Source organism: Oncorhynchus nerka, linkage group LG20, assembly GCF_034236695.1.
Source record: "Oncorhynchus nerka isolate Pitt River linkage group LG20, Oner_Uvic_2.0, whole genome shotgun sequence".
Lineage (NCBI taxonomy): Eukaryota > Metazoa > Chordata > Actinopteri > Salmoniformes > Salmonidae > Oncorhynchus > Oncorhynchus nerka.
The window spans coordinates 20,424,054-20,439,667 of record NC_088415.1 but is presented as its reverse complement, the minus strand read 5'-3'; the positions used below and the strand labels follow the sequence as shown (position 1 = coordinate 20,439,667).

Genomic DNA, 15,614 nt, shown 5'->3' with positions numbered 1-15,614 from the left:
AAGTTGTCATCAACGCAAATGCCTATTTGAAGAATCTCAAATATAAAATATATTTAGATTTATTTAACACTTTTTTGGTTACTACATGATTCCATATGTGTTATTTCATAGTTTTGATGTCACTGTTATTCTACAATATAGTAAATATTAAAAATAAAGAAAAACCCTTGAATGTCCACATTTTTGACTGGTACTGTTTAAATAGTAAAGAGGATAGGTAACTTGACTTGACACCATCAGAAAGCACAAATTGTGTCCTGTCTGACAGATAGTTAGTTCCCAAACCATTTACAAGATGCCTAGTTGAGGCCCATTTCAGAGAACCTTTGAATGAGTGGGGGGTGGCCGACAGTATCAAAGGCCTTGGATAGATCTATAAATATGGCAGCATAGTAATTCCTATGATCTAATTTAATATCCCCATATTGTTACTTATCCTCTTGCTCTTTTGTACCCCAGTATCTCTATTCATCATCTGCACATCTATCACTCGTGTTAATGCTATATTGTAATTATTTTGCCTCTATGGCCTATTTATTACCTTACCTCCCTACTCTTCTACATTTGTACACACTGTACATAGATGTTTCTATTGTGTTATTGACTGTACGTTTGTTTATGTGTAACTCTGTGTTGTTGTTTTGCCGCACTGTTTTGCTTTATCTTGGCCAGGTCGGAGTTGTAAATGAGAACTTGTTCTCAACTGGCCTACCTGATTAAATAAAGGTGAAATGAATAAATAAAATATATAATTTAAGACAAGCATAGCTGGTGAAATGTTGATATGTCTAGGTCTAAAACCAGACTAGTACACATTACGTTTTAAATAAGTTATTCGCTGAGAGTTTTCCAGTGATTCTAATATTTTTGCAAGGCAAGATAGTTTAGAAATGGGGAAGTAGTTATCTAGGTCAGAAGGATCTCCACCTTTGTAAAGGGGAAGGACATGCACCTCCTTTCAGATCTTAGGGGTAGCACCAGAAGTAATTGTTATATTGAAAATGTGTGTCAAAGGTTCTACAATGTTTTGTTTTTCTATTTGACCTTTATTTAACTAGGCAAGTCAGTTAAGAACAAATTCTTATTTTCAATGACGGCCTAGGAAGTGGGGCAGAAACCTGCAGTAGAAAGGGATAAGCAAATCACCTACTGTGGATTTTTTTTACATACATTTTTTGCAAGGCACTTAATACATGATTCAAATTAAATGGTTCAAATTCAGAAGAAAAAAAGGTTTAGAGGTGAATAAAGGACTCCCTCTAGTGGAACTTGAGGTATTTTCAGAAACCATTATTTCAAATATAACAGACAAATGTAATGTTTGTCTGTTATGGGACCAGAGGATGTCAGAACCTGCTGGGGCGATGGGAAGGGTGGAATTTATTTTTCAAAGATTTGACCACATTCCAGAATTTAGCTGGATTTCCACCACTCTGAAATACACAATTCAAGAAGTATGTTGACTTTGCTTTTCTAACCAGAGTAAGACATGTATTTCTCAATTGCCTGAAGGACTGTCAGTCGGAGGTAGAATCAGTCAATCTGGCTTTAGCCCAAGCTGGTTATTCTCATGGTCATTATCTGTGTGCTGTCTGCTGAGTGGCTGACTGAGCAAGTGCAGGTGTAGAGGGGGAAAAGAGCGCTGCTTGATATTTTGTTGCTGTGTGTGCATCGCTTCACACAGCATGGGTTTGGGTGTGTGGAGGCACAGGTGTGGAGAGCTGCAGAGCATTCAGTCAATACGGCTACAGAGCTTTGGCCGATGTGATCAAAGCGGGATACAATAACAGGATCTCATGCTTAACATTAGGAATTGCCTGGCATCGTATCACCACACATCTTTAGATAATGGGAGTTCCTGAATGGCCCAGATAAATCAAAACCAAACGTCTCTGGGGCTTTTCAGTCACAAGCAAGGTATTTTGGAGATAAGGAGTCTGGTCAAATACAGCAATCAGTCCCTGGGAGCAAAGCATACAACGCACGCACGCACGCACACACACACACACACACACACACACACACACACACACACACACACACACACACACACACACACACACACACACACACACACACACACACACACACACACACACACACACACACACTTAGGAGTTAATGGAGGGCTCCCTGTGAACACCACCCCTCCTTATCTGCTAAAGGCCACAGGAGTGGGCCTACAAAGAGCCTTGCATCAAGAGGCTACCGCCGTAGTTTTTTTTGTGGCTTACGTGTGTGTAAGATGATAGCCAGTGTTCTGTATGAGTTAACCGCATAAGGAGGATGGACACATTAAGGGCTTGCTCTACACAATGAACTCCTAATGGCTAACTGAGAGTGTAATTAATCTATGAAATCAGTGACAAATTGAGATGAGGAAAATCAGTTTGTGATCTATCCCTTTCTGTAACCTAGCAGAAAGGATATTGAACGGGGCGGCACTCAAAAGGTTAGTGTAAAACCTTCCTGTCGACCTTGATAGTCTGTCAGTGGAAAACTTCTACTCAGCTACATGTACACAAGGCCTGCCAAGCACCACACACAACTCAAGAATGGAGCAGATAAATGCACCTGTATTCTGTCCAATACTATTCAGATAAGCAATGACTAGCACAGGGGGTCAGGATGTCACGTTCTCAATCAACTCCAGTAGCTGCTGATGTCAAGTGCATTTCTAGAGTGCACCTTGTCGAGGAATGGAATGTCTTGACTCAGATTATCTATCCCCCTTTTCCACCTCCTCTTTCACCTCCTCCTCCCTCTCTTCCACCTCCTCCTCCTCCTCCTCCTCCCAGTCTTCCTCTTCAAAATATTTGATCAATATACACTGCCGGTCAAAGGTTTTAGAACACCTACTCATTCAAGGGTTTTTCTTTATTTTTAATATTTTCTACATTGTACAATAATTGTGAAGACATTAACATTATGACACAACACATAAGGAATCATGTAGTAACCAAAAAAGTGTTTACAAAATCTAAATATATTTTAGATTTGAGATTATTCAAAGTAGCCACCATTTGCCTTGACGACAGCTTTGCACACTCTTGGCATTCTCTCAACCAGCTTCATGAGATAGTCACCTGGAATGGATTTCAATTAACAGGCGTGCCTTGTTAAATGTTCATTTGAGGATTTTCTTTCCTTCTCCTCTTAATGCGTTTGAGCCAATCAGTTGTGTTGTGACAAGGTAGGTGGGGTTTACAAAAGATAGCCCTATTTGGTAAAAGACGAAGTCCATATTATGGCAAGAACAGCTCAAATAAGCAAAGAGAAACGACAGTCCATCATTTCTTTAAGACATGAAGGTCAGTCAATTTGGGGAATTTCAAGAACCTTTAACGTTTCTTCAAGTGCAGTCGCAAAAACCATCAAGCGCTATGATGAAACAGGCTCTCATGAGGTCCGCCACAGGAAAGGAAGACCCAGAGTTACCTCTGCTGCGGAGGATAAGTTCATTAGAGTTACCAGCCCCAGAAATTGCAGCCCAAATAAATGCTTCAAGTAACAGACACATCAACTGTTCAGAGAAGACTGTGTGAATCAGGCCTTCATAGTCAAATTGCTGCAAAGAAACCACTACTAAAGGACACCAATAAGACGAAGAGACTTGCTTGGGCCAAGAAATACAAGCAATGGACATTAGACCAGTGGAAATTTGTCCACATTTGAGATTTTTGTTTCCAACCACTGTGTCTTTGTGAGACGCGATGTGGGTGAACGGATGATCGCATGTGTGGTTCCCACCGTAAAGCATGGAGGAGAAGGTGTGATGGTGTGGGGGTGCTTTGCTGTCTGTGATTTATTTAGAATTCAAGACACCCTTAACCAGCATGGCTACCACAGCATTCAGCAGTCATACGCCATCCCATCTGGTTTGGGCTTAGTGAGACTATATTTTGTTGTTCAACAGGACAATGACCCAACACACCTCCAGGCTGTGTAAGTGCAATTTGACCAAGAAGGAGAGTGATGGAGTGCTGCATCAGAAGACCTGGCCTACACAATCCCCCGACCTCAACCAAATTGAGATGGTTTGGGATGAATCAGACTGCAGAGTGAAGGAAAAGCAGCCACCAAGTGCTCAGAATATGTGGGAACACCTGTTGGAAAAGCATTCCAGGTGAATTTGGTTGAGAGAATGCCAAGAGTGTGCAAAGTTGTCATCAAGGCAAAGCTGGCTATTTGAAGAATCTCAAATATAAAATATATTTAGATTTGTTTAATAGTTTTTTGGTTACTACATTATTCCATATATGTTATTTCCTATTTTTTATGTCTTCACTATTATTCTACAATGTAGAAAATAGTATAGATAAAGAAAAACCCTTGAATGAGTAGGTGTTCTAAAACTTTTGACCAGTAGTGTATATGTATTTTTATATTAAGAATAATAATTCCTCTTTCTTCTCTCTGTGTGTTTTTATAATTTTCCACCACATCCTAAGAGTCTGAATCTCACCAGAGGAATAATTTGAGCGAGAGCAAACAGCACCCCTGTCTCATTATGTGTAGCCCATGTATCTGATGCTCTCTGGACCAAAAAAGTACACAATACATTACAAGCCACTGTGGCATTTGATTGATTGATGCCGGAAAGCATTTAGCCTCACTTGATAAAAAAAACATAAAATAATTAGCCAATCAGCATTGAGCTGATCTCAGCAGTGGTTTTCCTGGTGCAGCAAAATGCACCCCAAGGGAGGCCAGTTTGTATTTGGCTTCACACCAATCAAATTACATCCTAAACAGAACTTAATTTTCAGATAAACCTCTGTTTCTGGTCTGCTTGTGCTGATGTCCTGCAGTAGCTAGCTTGCTAAATCTTCCCTTTCCTAAGCCATGGATGAACGTGGGGCTTAATTATCTGAACAGGCCAATGATTATGACTGCGATTCTGATCTAATCATAAATTAATATGTTGTGCCACTGGCCTGAGACAATTGAAGTTCAATTGTAGCCTAGATGTAGCATAGTAGGCTGAAGTTAACTAGCTAGCTAACTTAGCTGGTTCATTGTTGCCCATGCGAGGAAGTTTGGCTAGCAAGCATTTAAGCTAGGTAGCCCATGACAACAAAAACAAAAAGTGTACTGTATGACACAGCCATAAACTGTTTTGCCACCATGAAAGAGAGGCCCATGGCATTGTTGTTCAACGAGTCTACATGTAGGGTGAGGCAATTCGTTTTTTTTATTTGCACACGCACACGCACACTCACATAAATCAGTACCATGGACACCCACATGATACAGTATTTAGCCACATTGATTGGACTAAATAGTTTAGCTATTTTTAAGTTTGTTTTCAGTGTAATAAACTAAGCATGTAGAGACTTTTTGATTTGATGATGTTTAAATGGTGCTAGAATAGCGGACTTAGTGCGCCTGTTGTCTTTGGTCTAACTTGCGGTAACTCTGTGGTTATAAATTAGTAGTTGATTAGTAAACTGTAGAAAACATGAACTTGCTTGACTATGCTGCAGGTCATGTAACTGTTGGTTACATGCAATATTTTCATTGTGGACTTCACTGGACAGATGCTGCTCTGCGGTTTTGTGATGAAACAAACGTATGTGTAGTTAAATATATTCCGCCACTGTGTGACTGTTGTCTTTTTGTTGTCACAGCCTTATTTTATATCATGGTGGCGTATGAACAAGTGGGTTATAGAGCAAACAACGCAATTATCACAACATAGGTTGTAATATGGCTTTTTTACTGGCTTGGCTTCCACAGTGATTTACCCATGTACCACTACTGCCTCCTAGTCTTCCTCCACAGTGATTTACCCATGTACCACTACTGCCTCCTAGTCTTCCTCCACAGTGATTTACCCATGTACCACTACTGTCTCCTAGTCTTCCTCCACAGTGATTTACCCATGCACCACTACTGCCTCCTAGTCTTCCTCCACAGTGATTTACCCATGTACCACTACTGCCTCCTAGTCTTCCTCCACAGTGATTTACCCATGTACCACTACTGCCTCCTAGTCTTCCTCCACAGTGATTTACCCATGTACCACTACTGCCTCCTAGTCTTCCTCCACAGTGATTTACCCATGTACCACTACTGCCTCCTAGTCTTCCTCCACAGTGATTTACCCATGTGCCACTACTGCCTCCTAGTCTTCCTCCACAGTGATTTACCCATGTACCACTACTGCCTCCTAGTCTTCCTCCACAGTGATTTACCCATGCACCACTACTGCCTCTTAGTCTTCCTCCACCGCTTCCTCCTCCTTTTCTTACTCCTCCTTATCCTCCTTATCCTCCTCCTTATCCCCCAACTCCTACTCTTCCTCTTCATCCTCCTTCTCCTCCACCTCCTAGACTTCTTCCTCCACCTCCTCCTTCTCCACCTCATCCTTATCCCCCTCCTTCTCCTCCTCCTAGTCTTCCTCCACAGGATGAGGCATAATAGCTAGTGTTGAGCTCCAGGCGTGAAAGCTAAGATAATGACATAAGGAGCTGCTACATCTCACAGCCCCCCCCCTTTCTAATGCCTATTTATGTATCCTGCAGTCCTTGTGTGTTTTATTATGCACATCTGAGCCATATGAATTTGAAATCAAAAGAAAGTGAGTCTTTAGCATACAGACCCTGTGTGTTTGGTTTTGTGTGTGTGTGTGTGTGTGTGTGTGTGTGTGTGTGTGTGTGTGTGTGTGTGTGTGTGTGTGTGTGTGTGTGTGTGTGTGTAAGCCTCTGTGTGTATCTGTTTTTGTGTCTCTAAGTGTGTGTCTTTGTCAGTGTGTGTCTATGTCAGTGTGTAAGCTTGCATGAGATAAAACACAGGCTGGAAGCAGAAGCAGTGCAGGGGGAGGGAGAGAGAGGGAGGGATAAAAAGAGAGATGGAGGGAGAGAGAGAGAAGAGGAGAGAGAGAGAGGGGAGAGAGAGAGAGAGAGAGAGAGAGAGAGAGAGAGAGAGAGAGAGGGATGACTCACCTTCTCTGCAGACTGGGCTGTGCCAAAGAAGATGGGGATGAAGGCCAGCCAGACTATACAGGTGGTGTACATGGTGAAGCCGATGGGCTTGGCCTCGTTGAAGTCTTCTGGCACGTCGCGGGTCTTGATAGCGTAGATGGTACATGTGACCATCAGCAGGATGCTGTAGCCCAGCGAACAGATCATCTGCAGGTCCGTGATGTCACACTTCAGCACCCCACGAGCTAGGTTGGGGTTCATGGTCTTCTGCTCGTCGTAGTCGATGATGGTGTTGGGGGGGTCCACGGCGAACCAGACGAGCACGCCCAGCAGCTGCAGACAGATGAGGGAGGAGGTGATGGCGATCTGGGAGGTGGGGCTGATGAAGCGCGGGGCTGTCACTGTCTGCTTCCCCTGTTCAAAGATCCGGTAGATCCGGTTGGTCTTGGTGAGCAGCGCGGCGTAGCTGATGCACATCCCCAGGCCCAGGAAGATCCTCCGGAAGGAGCACACGCCCACGTCGGGCTTGGCAATCATCAGGAAGGTGATAATGTAACACAGGAAGATGCCCGTCAGCAGCACGTAACTCAGCTCGCGGCCTGACGCACGTACGATGGGTGTGTCGTTGTGGTGTATGAACGTTGCCATGACAAAGATAGTGGCGATGATACCCAGCATGGCGAGGAACACGGGAATGACGGCCCAGGGGGAGTGCCACTCCAGCTTGACAATGGGGATAGGTTGGCACTCCGTCCGGTTGGGGTTGGGCCTCATGTCATAAGAGCAAAGGCGGCATGAGGTCTCATCATACTGGTACTGGTAACCATCACACAGCTCACAGTGCCAGCAGCATGGCATGCCCTTCACCCTCTTCTTCCTCTCACCTGTCTTACAGGGCAGACTGCACATGGAAATAGGGACCGCCTGCTCCCCCTCTGGCCACTGCAGCTCCTCCAGCTGAGAGAGAGAGAGAGAGAGAGAGAGAGAGAGAGAGAGAGAGAGAGAGAGAGACAGGCCGTGGAGGTAGCACTTCAGATAAGAGGGTTAGTCGATAGGGATGAAGTCGTTTGCATCTACCTGACAGGCAAATGGGCTTGGATGCAGGATGAGATACAGGATGAGATACAGTGAGGTCCGAAATTATTGACACCCTTGATAAAGATGAGTAATGATGACTGTATAAAATAAATAATTCAAATACTAAGCTACATTGTATACTCAAATAAATTGGGAAATTATATTATTTTAAACTAATGCTTGTTTAACAAGGAATTCAAATATTTCTCACAAAGGTAGAGGTAAATATTATTGACACCCCTGTTTTCAATACCTTTCAACGCCTCGCCTTGCAATGATTACGGCACTGAGCCTTTTTATAAAATGTTTTAGGAGTTGGAAAACATATTAGGAGGGATCGTAGACAATTCTTCCATACAGAATCCGGTCACACTTCATTTAGATAGCCCGGATAGTCCACCTGTAGTTGGTCATGCTATCAACAGACTATCTTTTGATAAGCAACTGCGTGCTAAGGTTAGAGTTAGGTTTAGAATAAGGTTAAGGGTTCAAGTTAAGGTTAGGGATAGGGTTAGGATAAGGGTTAAGGTTAGGGTTAGGTTTAGAATAAGGGTAAGGGTTAAAGTTAGAGATAGGGTTAGGGTAAGGCTTAAGATTAGGGTTAGTAGATTTTTTAGAGCATCTACATGTGGACTATCCAAATAAAGTTTTACCCAGAATCCTTCCAGATCCTTGATATCCTTAATCTGCGCTTATGGACTGCCCTCTTCCGTTCAAACCACAGGTTTTCAATGGATCTCATGTCCGTAGACTGAGATGGCCATTGCAAAATGTTGATTTTGTGGCCAATTAACCATTTCTTTGTGGATTTTGATGTGTGCTCGGGGTTACTGTCTTCCTGGAAGATTCACTTGTTGCCAATTTTCAGGTTCCTGGCAACCAGGTTTTTGGCTAAAATATCCTGCTACTGGGTCAAGTTTATGATGCCTTGGACTTTAAAAAGGGCCCCAGGACCAGGGAAGCAAAAAACTCCCATAACATCAAAATTCCAACACCATATTTTACAGTACGTATGTGGTTCTTTTCTGCTCATGCATTCTCATTTCGATGCCAAACCCATCACAGGTGTGCATGGCCAAAGAGCGTGGCCCAAGAGCTCAGTCTCTGGAATTGAAACCCATTGAAATCCTGTAGTTTTCAATGTCTCTCTCCCTCTCTTTTTTCCCCAGCTCTCCCGTTAACCAGGTCAACTCCCATTAAGCCACAGCTTAACAAGCGACCTTATTGTTCAAAACTTAAACTTAAAAGTAAACCAACCTATTCACTTATACATTAAAGAAATACTTATTCAAAAGAAATGCATTAACAACATTACAATTCGGGAGCAATTCAATCACCTTTTAAATATAATACAAATTAATTATAACAAGAATAAAGTCAATAATTGGTTCTAACAAGGGTATTACACTCTCCCCCCACCAAAATTAGGCATGTCCTCATGACTTGTAAACACACAAGTGAAATGTAATAAGTAACCGTTTCAACTCTTAACTCTGTCTACAACCTACAACTGAGACAAACCTTGTTAGATCACTGAAAAGCAGATCCCTTATCCAATCCACTTGTATAGTGTGGAACAATATCTGACAACTGGGGCTATACTTGGAACTCCAGGTTTATCATAGGTAAGTAGTACAGGAGCTTTCCTTACTCTCTGAGATCTTCTTATTCCTGGTCCTTCTATTTCCTCCGAAGTTTCACTTCTCCTTGAACTTCTTGTTCATTTACATTTACATTTAAGTCATTTAGCAGACGCTCTTATCCAGAGCGACTTACAAATTGGTGCTTTCACCTTATGACATTCTTGAATCTCTTCAATTGAGTTAGATGCCTCATTATCATCTGCCTCAACTCCAGTTGTGACCTCAGCTTCTTGACTGGACTCTATTGCTTCTACAACTTGTTCTGCTCTTTCAGGTCCCCCAGTCATTTGATTCCAGACTATGTCTAGGTCCAAGCTAAAAGGTTACGACATCTCTTCCACTTCTCGGCTCCTATAGTTTGTATTAGGCACTTCATACCATACTCCGATGTCCTCATCTTCTGTGTCGAAATCCTTCTCATCTTCTGGATTCTTAACGTCTTCAACTTACTCATCATTCCGAGGAGTACAGTTTCCAGACAACTTTTAATATCCCTTTCTCTTCCTCATTCTTTGCAGGGTCCTTCTACTAGGAGTTGGTTCTATGTTAACCACAGGTTCTAGGCGCACTTTCTGCCCCATAGGTAGCAGGTGATTCCAAAGAAGAACCTTAATGGGTCCATCTCCACTTTCAGGCTTCAAACGGGCAAGTTTGACATCAGACTTTCCACCACATATGGCGTAGAAACCCAGCGATCTGCCAGCTTAAGTTTTCCATGCAGTCCTAGATTCCATATAAGGACTCTGTCTCCAGGCATAAGTTGCGTGTAGCGAATCATCTTATCATATCGCTGTTTGTTTTCATGGTTTTGCTTTCCAGCAGTGCTCTAAGCAAATTTGTATCTTCGTATCAGATACATACTTGAGGTAAGTTCTCTCTGAAGAGCTATCACTCGAGACTCCAAAACAGATATCAACGGGCAATCTAGCTTCACGTCCAAACATAAAAAAATAGGGTGAGTAGCCAGTCGCTTCATTCCAAGTACAGTTATATGAGTGCACTAGATGCCCAATATACGGACTTATTTTGTTATTTTGTGTAGGATCAAGAGTTCCAAGCATGTTCAACAAGGTTTGGATGAATCTCTCAGGTTGTAGATCTCCCTGAGGATGATATGGTGTTGTCCTTGACTTCTCCAACCCAAGCATATTCAGTAGCTCACGAATGAGTCTACTTTTAAAATCTCTACCTTGATCGCTATGCATCCTCTTCGGTAGACCATAATGGATGAAGTGCGAAGTGCCTCTCCCACAATACTTTGGCGACAGTGGATGCTTTCTGATCCTTCGTAGGAAAAGCTTGAGCGTATCTCGTGTAATGATCCATAATGACCAGGACATTCTCTGTGTTACATGAGTCAGGCTCAATGGACAGGAAATCCATACACACAGGTCCATAGGTCCATAGGTCCATCACTTTGCATATGACCAAGCGGAGCAACTATCTTTGAATGTGTTTTCCTCTGTACACAACGAGCACAGGACTTAAAGTACTCCTCTACTTCCATCTTCATGCGTGGCCAGTAGAACCGGTCTCTGACAAGTCCATACGTTTTGTCAAATCCTAAATGACCTGAGTCATCATGCAGCGACTTGAGGACCATAGTTCTGAACTTCTCTGGAAGTAGTAGCTGAGCACGATGAGTTTTGTTTGGCGGATGTGTGATCCTGTGCGTAACTCCATCTTCCATCTTTAGCTTCTCCCACTCTCTCAGGAGCAAAGAGATGAATGGATGTTTGGTCATTGTCACCCTGGTAACATCATGTTTATTAAGAGCAACCCACATCTCTCCTAAGAAAGGGTCTTCTTGTTGTGATGCAGAAAGTTCCATAGTGCTCAATCTGGACATGTGAGACTTCAGCATGCTCAGGTTACAGTATGCTTGAGGCACAGCATGCATAGAGGCTCCCAACTGATCAATCACTCTACTAGATGATCCAGGAGTTACTCTAACAACATTAGACATCTGGCACATGGCTCGGACACCAGATGCAGGAATGTCTCTCCAATCTTGTTCCACTGCAGATTGCTGATGAGAGCGGCGAGATAAATCATCGGCATCTATGTTCTGCCTGTACTTGAGACTAAAGTCAAAGGTAGATAACGCAGCTAGCTAACGATGACCAGTGGCATCCAATTTTGGGGACGTGAGGACATATGTCAATGGGTGGTTGTCTGTTGGTAAAGTTGTCTCTTGGTAAAGTAGTCCACCTAACCCTTCACGGCTAGCATCTACATGTAGAACGTATGGCAACTGAGGATCGGAAAAGGCCAACACAGGAGCTTTTGTGAGGTTTTCCTTCAATGTCTCAAATGCCAATTCACACTTCTCATCCCACCTTGATCCACATGGGTCTGAGGGGTTGAGGTAGGCTTTCTCCTCTTCCTTGGACTTTCTTACTTTCTTGGCAGAGGGAAGATATCCGCATAAGAGCTTATTCAGTGGGTAACTCACTTTAGAATAGTCTTTGACAAATCTTCTGTAATATCCACAGAATGCTAGGAAAGAACGCAGAGCAGTCACAGTTTCAGGCCTTGGCCACGTGGTGACAGCTTCACTCTTTGACGGGTCTGTAGCCACTCCATTCTGGGATATGATATGTCCAACATAGTTGACATATGTGCGGCAAAACTGACACTTGTCAAGGAACAGTTTTAGGCCTTCACTTTTCAAGTGGTCTAACACCTTGAGTAACCTCTGCTCATGTTCCTCCAGCGTCCTTTCAAACACAATTAAGTCATCAAGTTAAAGAAGAACTTTGAGTAGATTCATGTCTCCAACTGTCTTTTCCATGACATGTTGAAATGTTGCAGGTGCTCCAGACACACCCTGTGGCATCCTCTCAAATTGGTCAAATCCAACTGGACAGATAAATGCAGTCTTCTCTTTATCTGTATCGCCCATCGGAATTTGATAGTATCCGAGATCTAACACACTGAACCATTTGCTCCCACTCAAACATGTCAGAGCATCCTCCACACGTGGAACTGTGTACTGGTCTGGAACAGTGCACTTGTTGAGGGTCCTGTAATCAACACACCTGCGTATGATGCCATTATTTTCCCTCGTCACCACAATAGGAGATGCACAGGGGCTTCTCGACTCAGATATGATCCCAGAACTATTCAAGTTATTAAGTTGCTTCCTCACATCTTCAACATCAGCTGGGGACAAGCGGCGAGATCTCACCCAAAATGGTTTGTCTTCAGTAACTCTGATGGTGTGGTGAGTCAAACTCATGTGTTGAGAACACTTCTTTCCGTTCCATCATCTTTTCACATAACCTCTTCTTCCATCCCTCAGGCACTGAAGAATCTCCAAAGTCAAATGAAGAAGACATCAGTTTCTCAGATGAATCCTGCTTACTTTTCAATTGAACACCTGGAGCGCACATCTACAGGAAACAGATGAGCCATAGGCGTACCTCGTTTCAGGGTGATCTCCTTTGTCGAGACATTCCTGACAGTAAGAGGGATTCTTCTAGACGACACAACTGCAACCGTCTGGATTTCAGGCCTCACTAGTAGTTCTTCAGGGAAACCGGGGTTCTTCAGGCCTCTCTACCAGAATGGTTTGAGTAGAAGGTATCCCAGGAAACTTCGGAATTCCAGTAACTCTCGCCTGCCCACCAGGTGGCAGGGTGACAGGTTTTTTTTGTGTGAAACCGACATTTCCTCTCTTCATCATCAGTTGAGCTTTCTATCATCCTCTCATATGCCTCTTTGATAACAGGATGAATTTGTAGTGTGCTAAGGAAACCTTCACCTTCCTTTTCTTTGCAAGCAGTCACAAGTCTCTTCACTACAGACGTATTTGTGCCGACCAGAATAGGCACATCACCTTTCATGGCCGGATCTGGACATACCAACACAAGTGCTTCCATGGTCTGTGCTACACCCACAACCGATCCTGAGAACTCAAGCTTCAGTGACAAATTGCCATCATATGGACACTGATCAGAGCTAAGGCCCCATATCTCTAAGTTTCCTATAGAAATCGATGGCAAATGCGTCAAGTACTTGTCATAAAAGGATCTGTAAAGTAGAGTAATCTGAGACCCGCTATCTAGTAAAGCTTTAGCATAGATACCTTCAATCTGTACAGGAACGACAGAACTTGGACCAACTAAACCTGTAGGTAGCGTGTCTTTCATGTCTTCATACTTGTGGCACTTGGCGGAACGTATCTTCACTGGGACTTCAGGCCGCTCCTTTACTGGGTCCCTCTGTAGTTTCCCATAGACCGCTTTTATTTGATTAGGTGTGTGTTGACTTTCCTCAAGTTCTCTTCATCTTCACAGTTTCTCTTGAAATGGCCATCTTCTCCACATCTATAACAGAACACTCCGGGTTTGCTGTCAGCTTGTGTCTGTTCTTGTGATGGATTTAGTCTCTTATTTTTGCTTTTAGATGCAACATCTGACCTTTGTGTGTCAGATTCAGCTGCTGTGACATTAGCAGCCATGAGTTGCGTAATTTCATTTTAAAAACTTTTATTTATTTTCTCAGCACTTCTATCTTGGTATTAGCTTTTTCACAAACTGTGTCAACAGGAGCAACAGCTGAGGACTTCACAACACTCTTCGTTGTGTTCCTGTCTTGAATCATGTCCTCCTCCTCCCTTATTTCTTGTAGTAGTTGAGTAAAGCTTGGTGGTTCAAGTAGTTTATAGGTCATGCGAATACGAAGTGCAACCATGTCATGTGAGGATGCACCTCTCACTACTTGGCCAATGCGTATGCGATTCATCTCTGACAGCTCAATGCCTCCTTTTCGATAAACAGCATGCAGCAATTTGTCAAGTCTCAATAGGTAAGCTGAAAGCTTCTCTCCTTCACTTTGGAATGTGTTTCTGAACATTACCATGAGATCAGGTGCACTTTTGGTGGTACCGAATGCTGTTTCTAGAGCCTTGTATTCGAGCGCTGTGGCATGGGGCTTCCCTGTCTTGAAGAACCTCACAATGTCAGCAGCAGGCCCTTTAAGACTTTCTATTCTTCTCTGTTTTTTCACATTGTCGGTGCACTGCCATTCCTCTAGGTAAATGGTTGGTTTGCTCAGCCCATGCGTCATACCTTTCCTCTCCACTAGGACTGGGTTTCACACCTGAAAACATACGCAGCTTACAGTAACTCTGAGTCTCAGATGGCACATTATTGCATTTCTCTACCAGTGAACTGATGGCAGTAACCAGTTCAGTGTTGAGGTCAGCGCCAGAGGGACTTACCAGGCCTTTAACATCAGCTACAGTCTTCCCTTTATGTCTTAGAAAGGATAATAGCTTCGCCTGAAAATCTTCACCCTCTCTCTCAACAGGAGATGTGACTTGTGAAACTACATGTACAGGCCAGGGACCCAACTCTCCACGTATCCCAGCAACACTTGGCACAGCTATTTCGTTAAGATTGTTTGATATCTCTACCAAAACATCCTGCTTTTTATCAGCTGAATAGGAACAACGACCATGCAGTCTAATTTTACCAAAAGCCTTAACATAAGTCAGCGTTTCCAGCAGAACCTCATCAGAAACATCCTCTGTCACATTGCTAAGGACAAATGCACGATTAATAGCGAGTTGTTTCTCTCTACACCAGGAAACAATATCTTCCGCACTCATGTTGTAAGTCTATGCCAATGTTAGCAATGTTAGAAAGAAAATGTTCAAATGGTGAGTCAGTGTAGAATGTTAGTATAGATGTCAGCAGTGAAAACAGTGAGCAAAAAAAAGAATGACACCAGTCATTTCTGAAAATATCCATCAACAAAAACAAAATTCCCAGACGAGCACCCAAAAATGTAACCCTCTCACCACGCTCAAATTTGACTATGACGATATTAACTTGCGTAGAGTATCTGAACAGCATGGGATGTTAGGTGAGAAGGACATCTCCAATAAGAATCCCCATTGTAAACTATCTAGGGTGATGACAAATAGGGTATTAACTTCAGATGGAATGATTATAGGTTT

General features: G+C 43.0%; 1 protein-coding gene across 1 annotated transcript in view; it reads right to left on the bottom strand.

The window, feature by feature from the left end:
- The window catches only part of LOC115101858 (metabotropic glutamate receptor 7-like), a 192,388-nt gene that overhangs the window by 24,613 nt on the left and 152,161 nt on the right, over nt 1–15,614 (bottom strand). Inside the window, exon 8 of the mRNA XM_065005294.1 lies at nt 6,948–7,883. Within this exon, the coding sequence (XP_064861366.1) occupies nt 6,948–7,883 (936 nt within the window). The remainder of the gene's footprint in view (nt 1–6,947; nt 7,884–15,614) is intronic.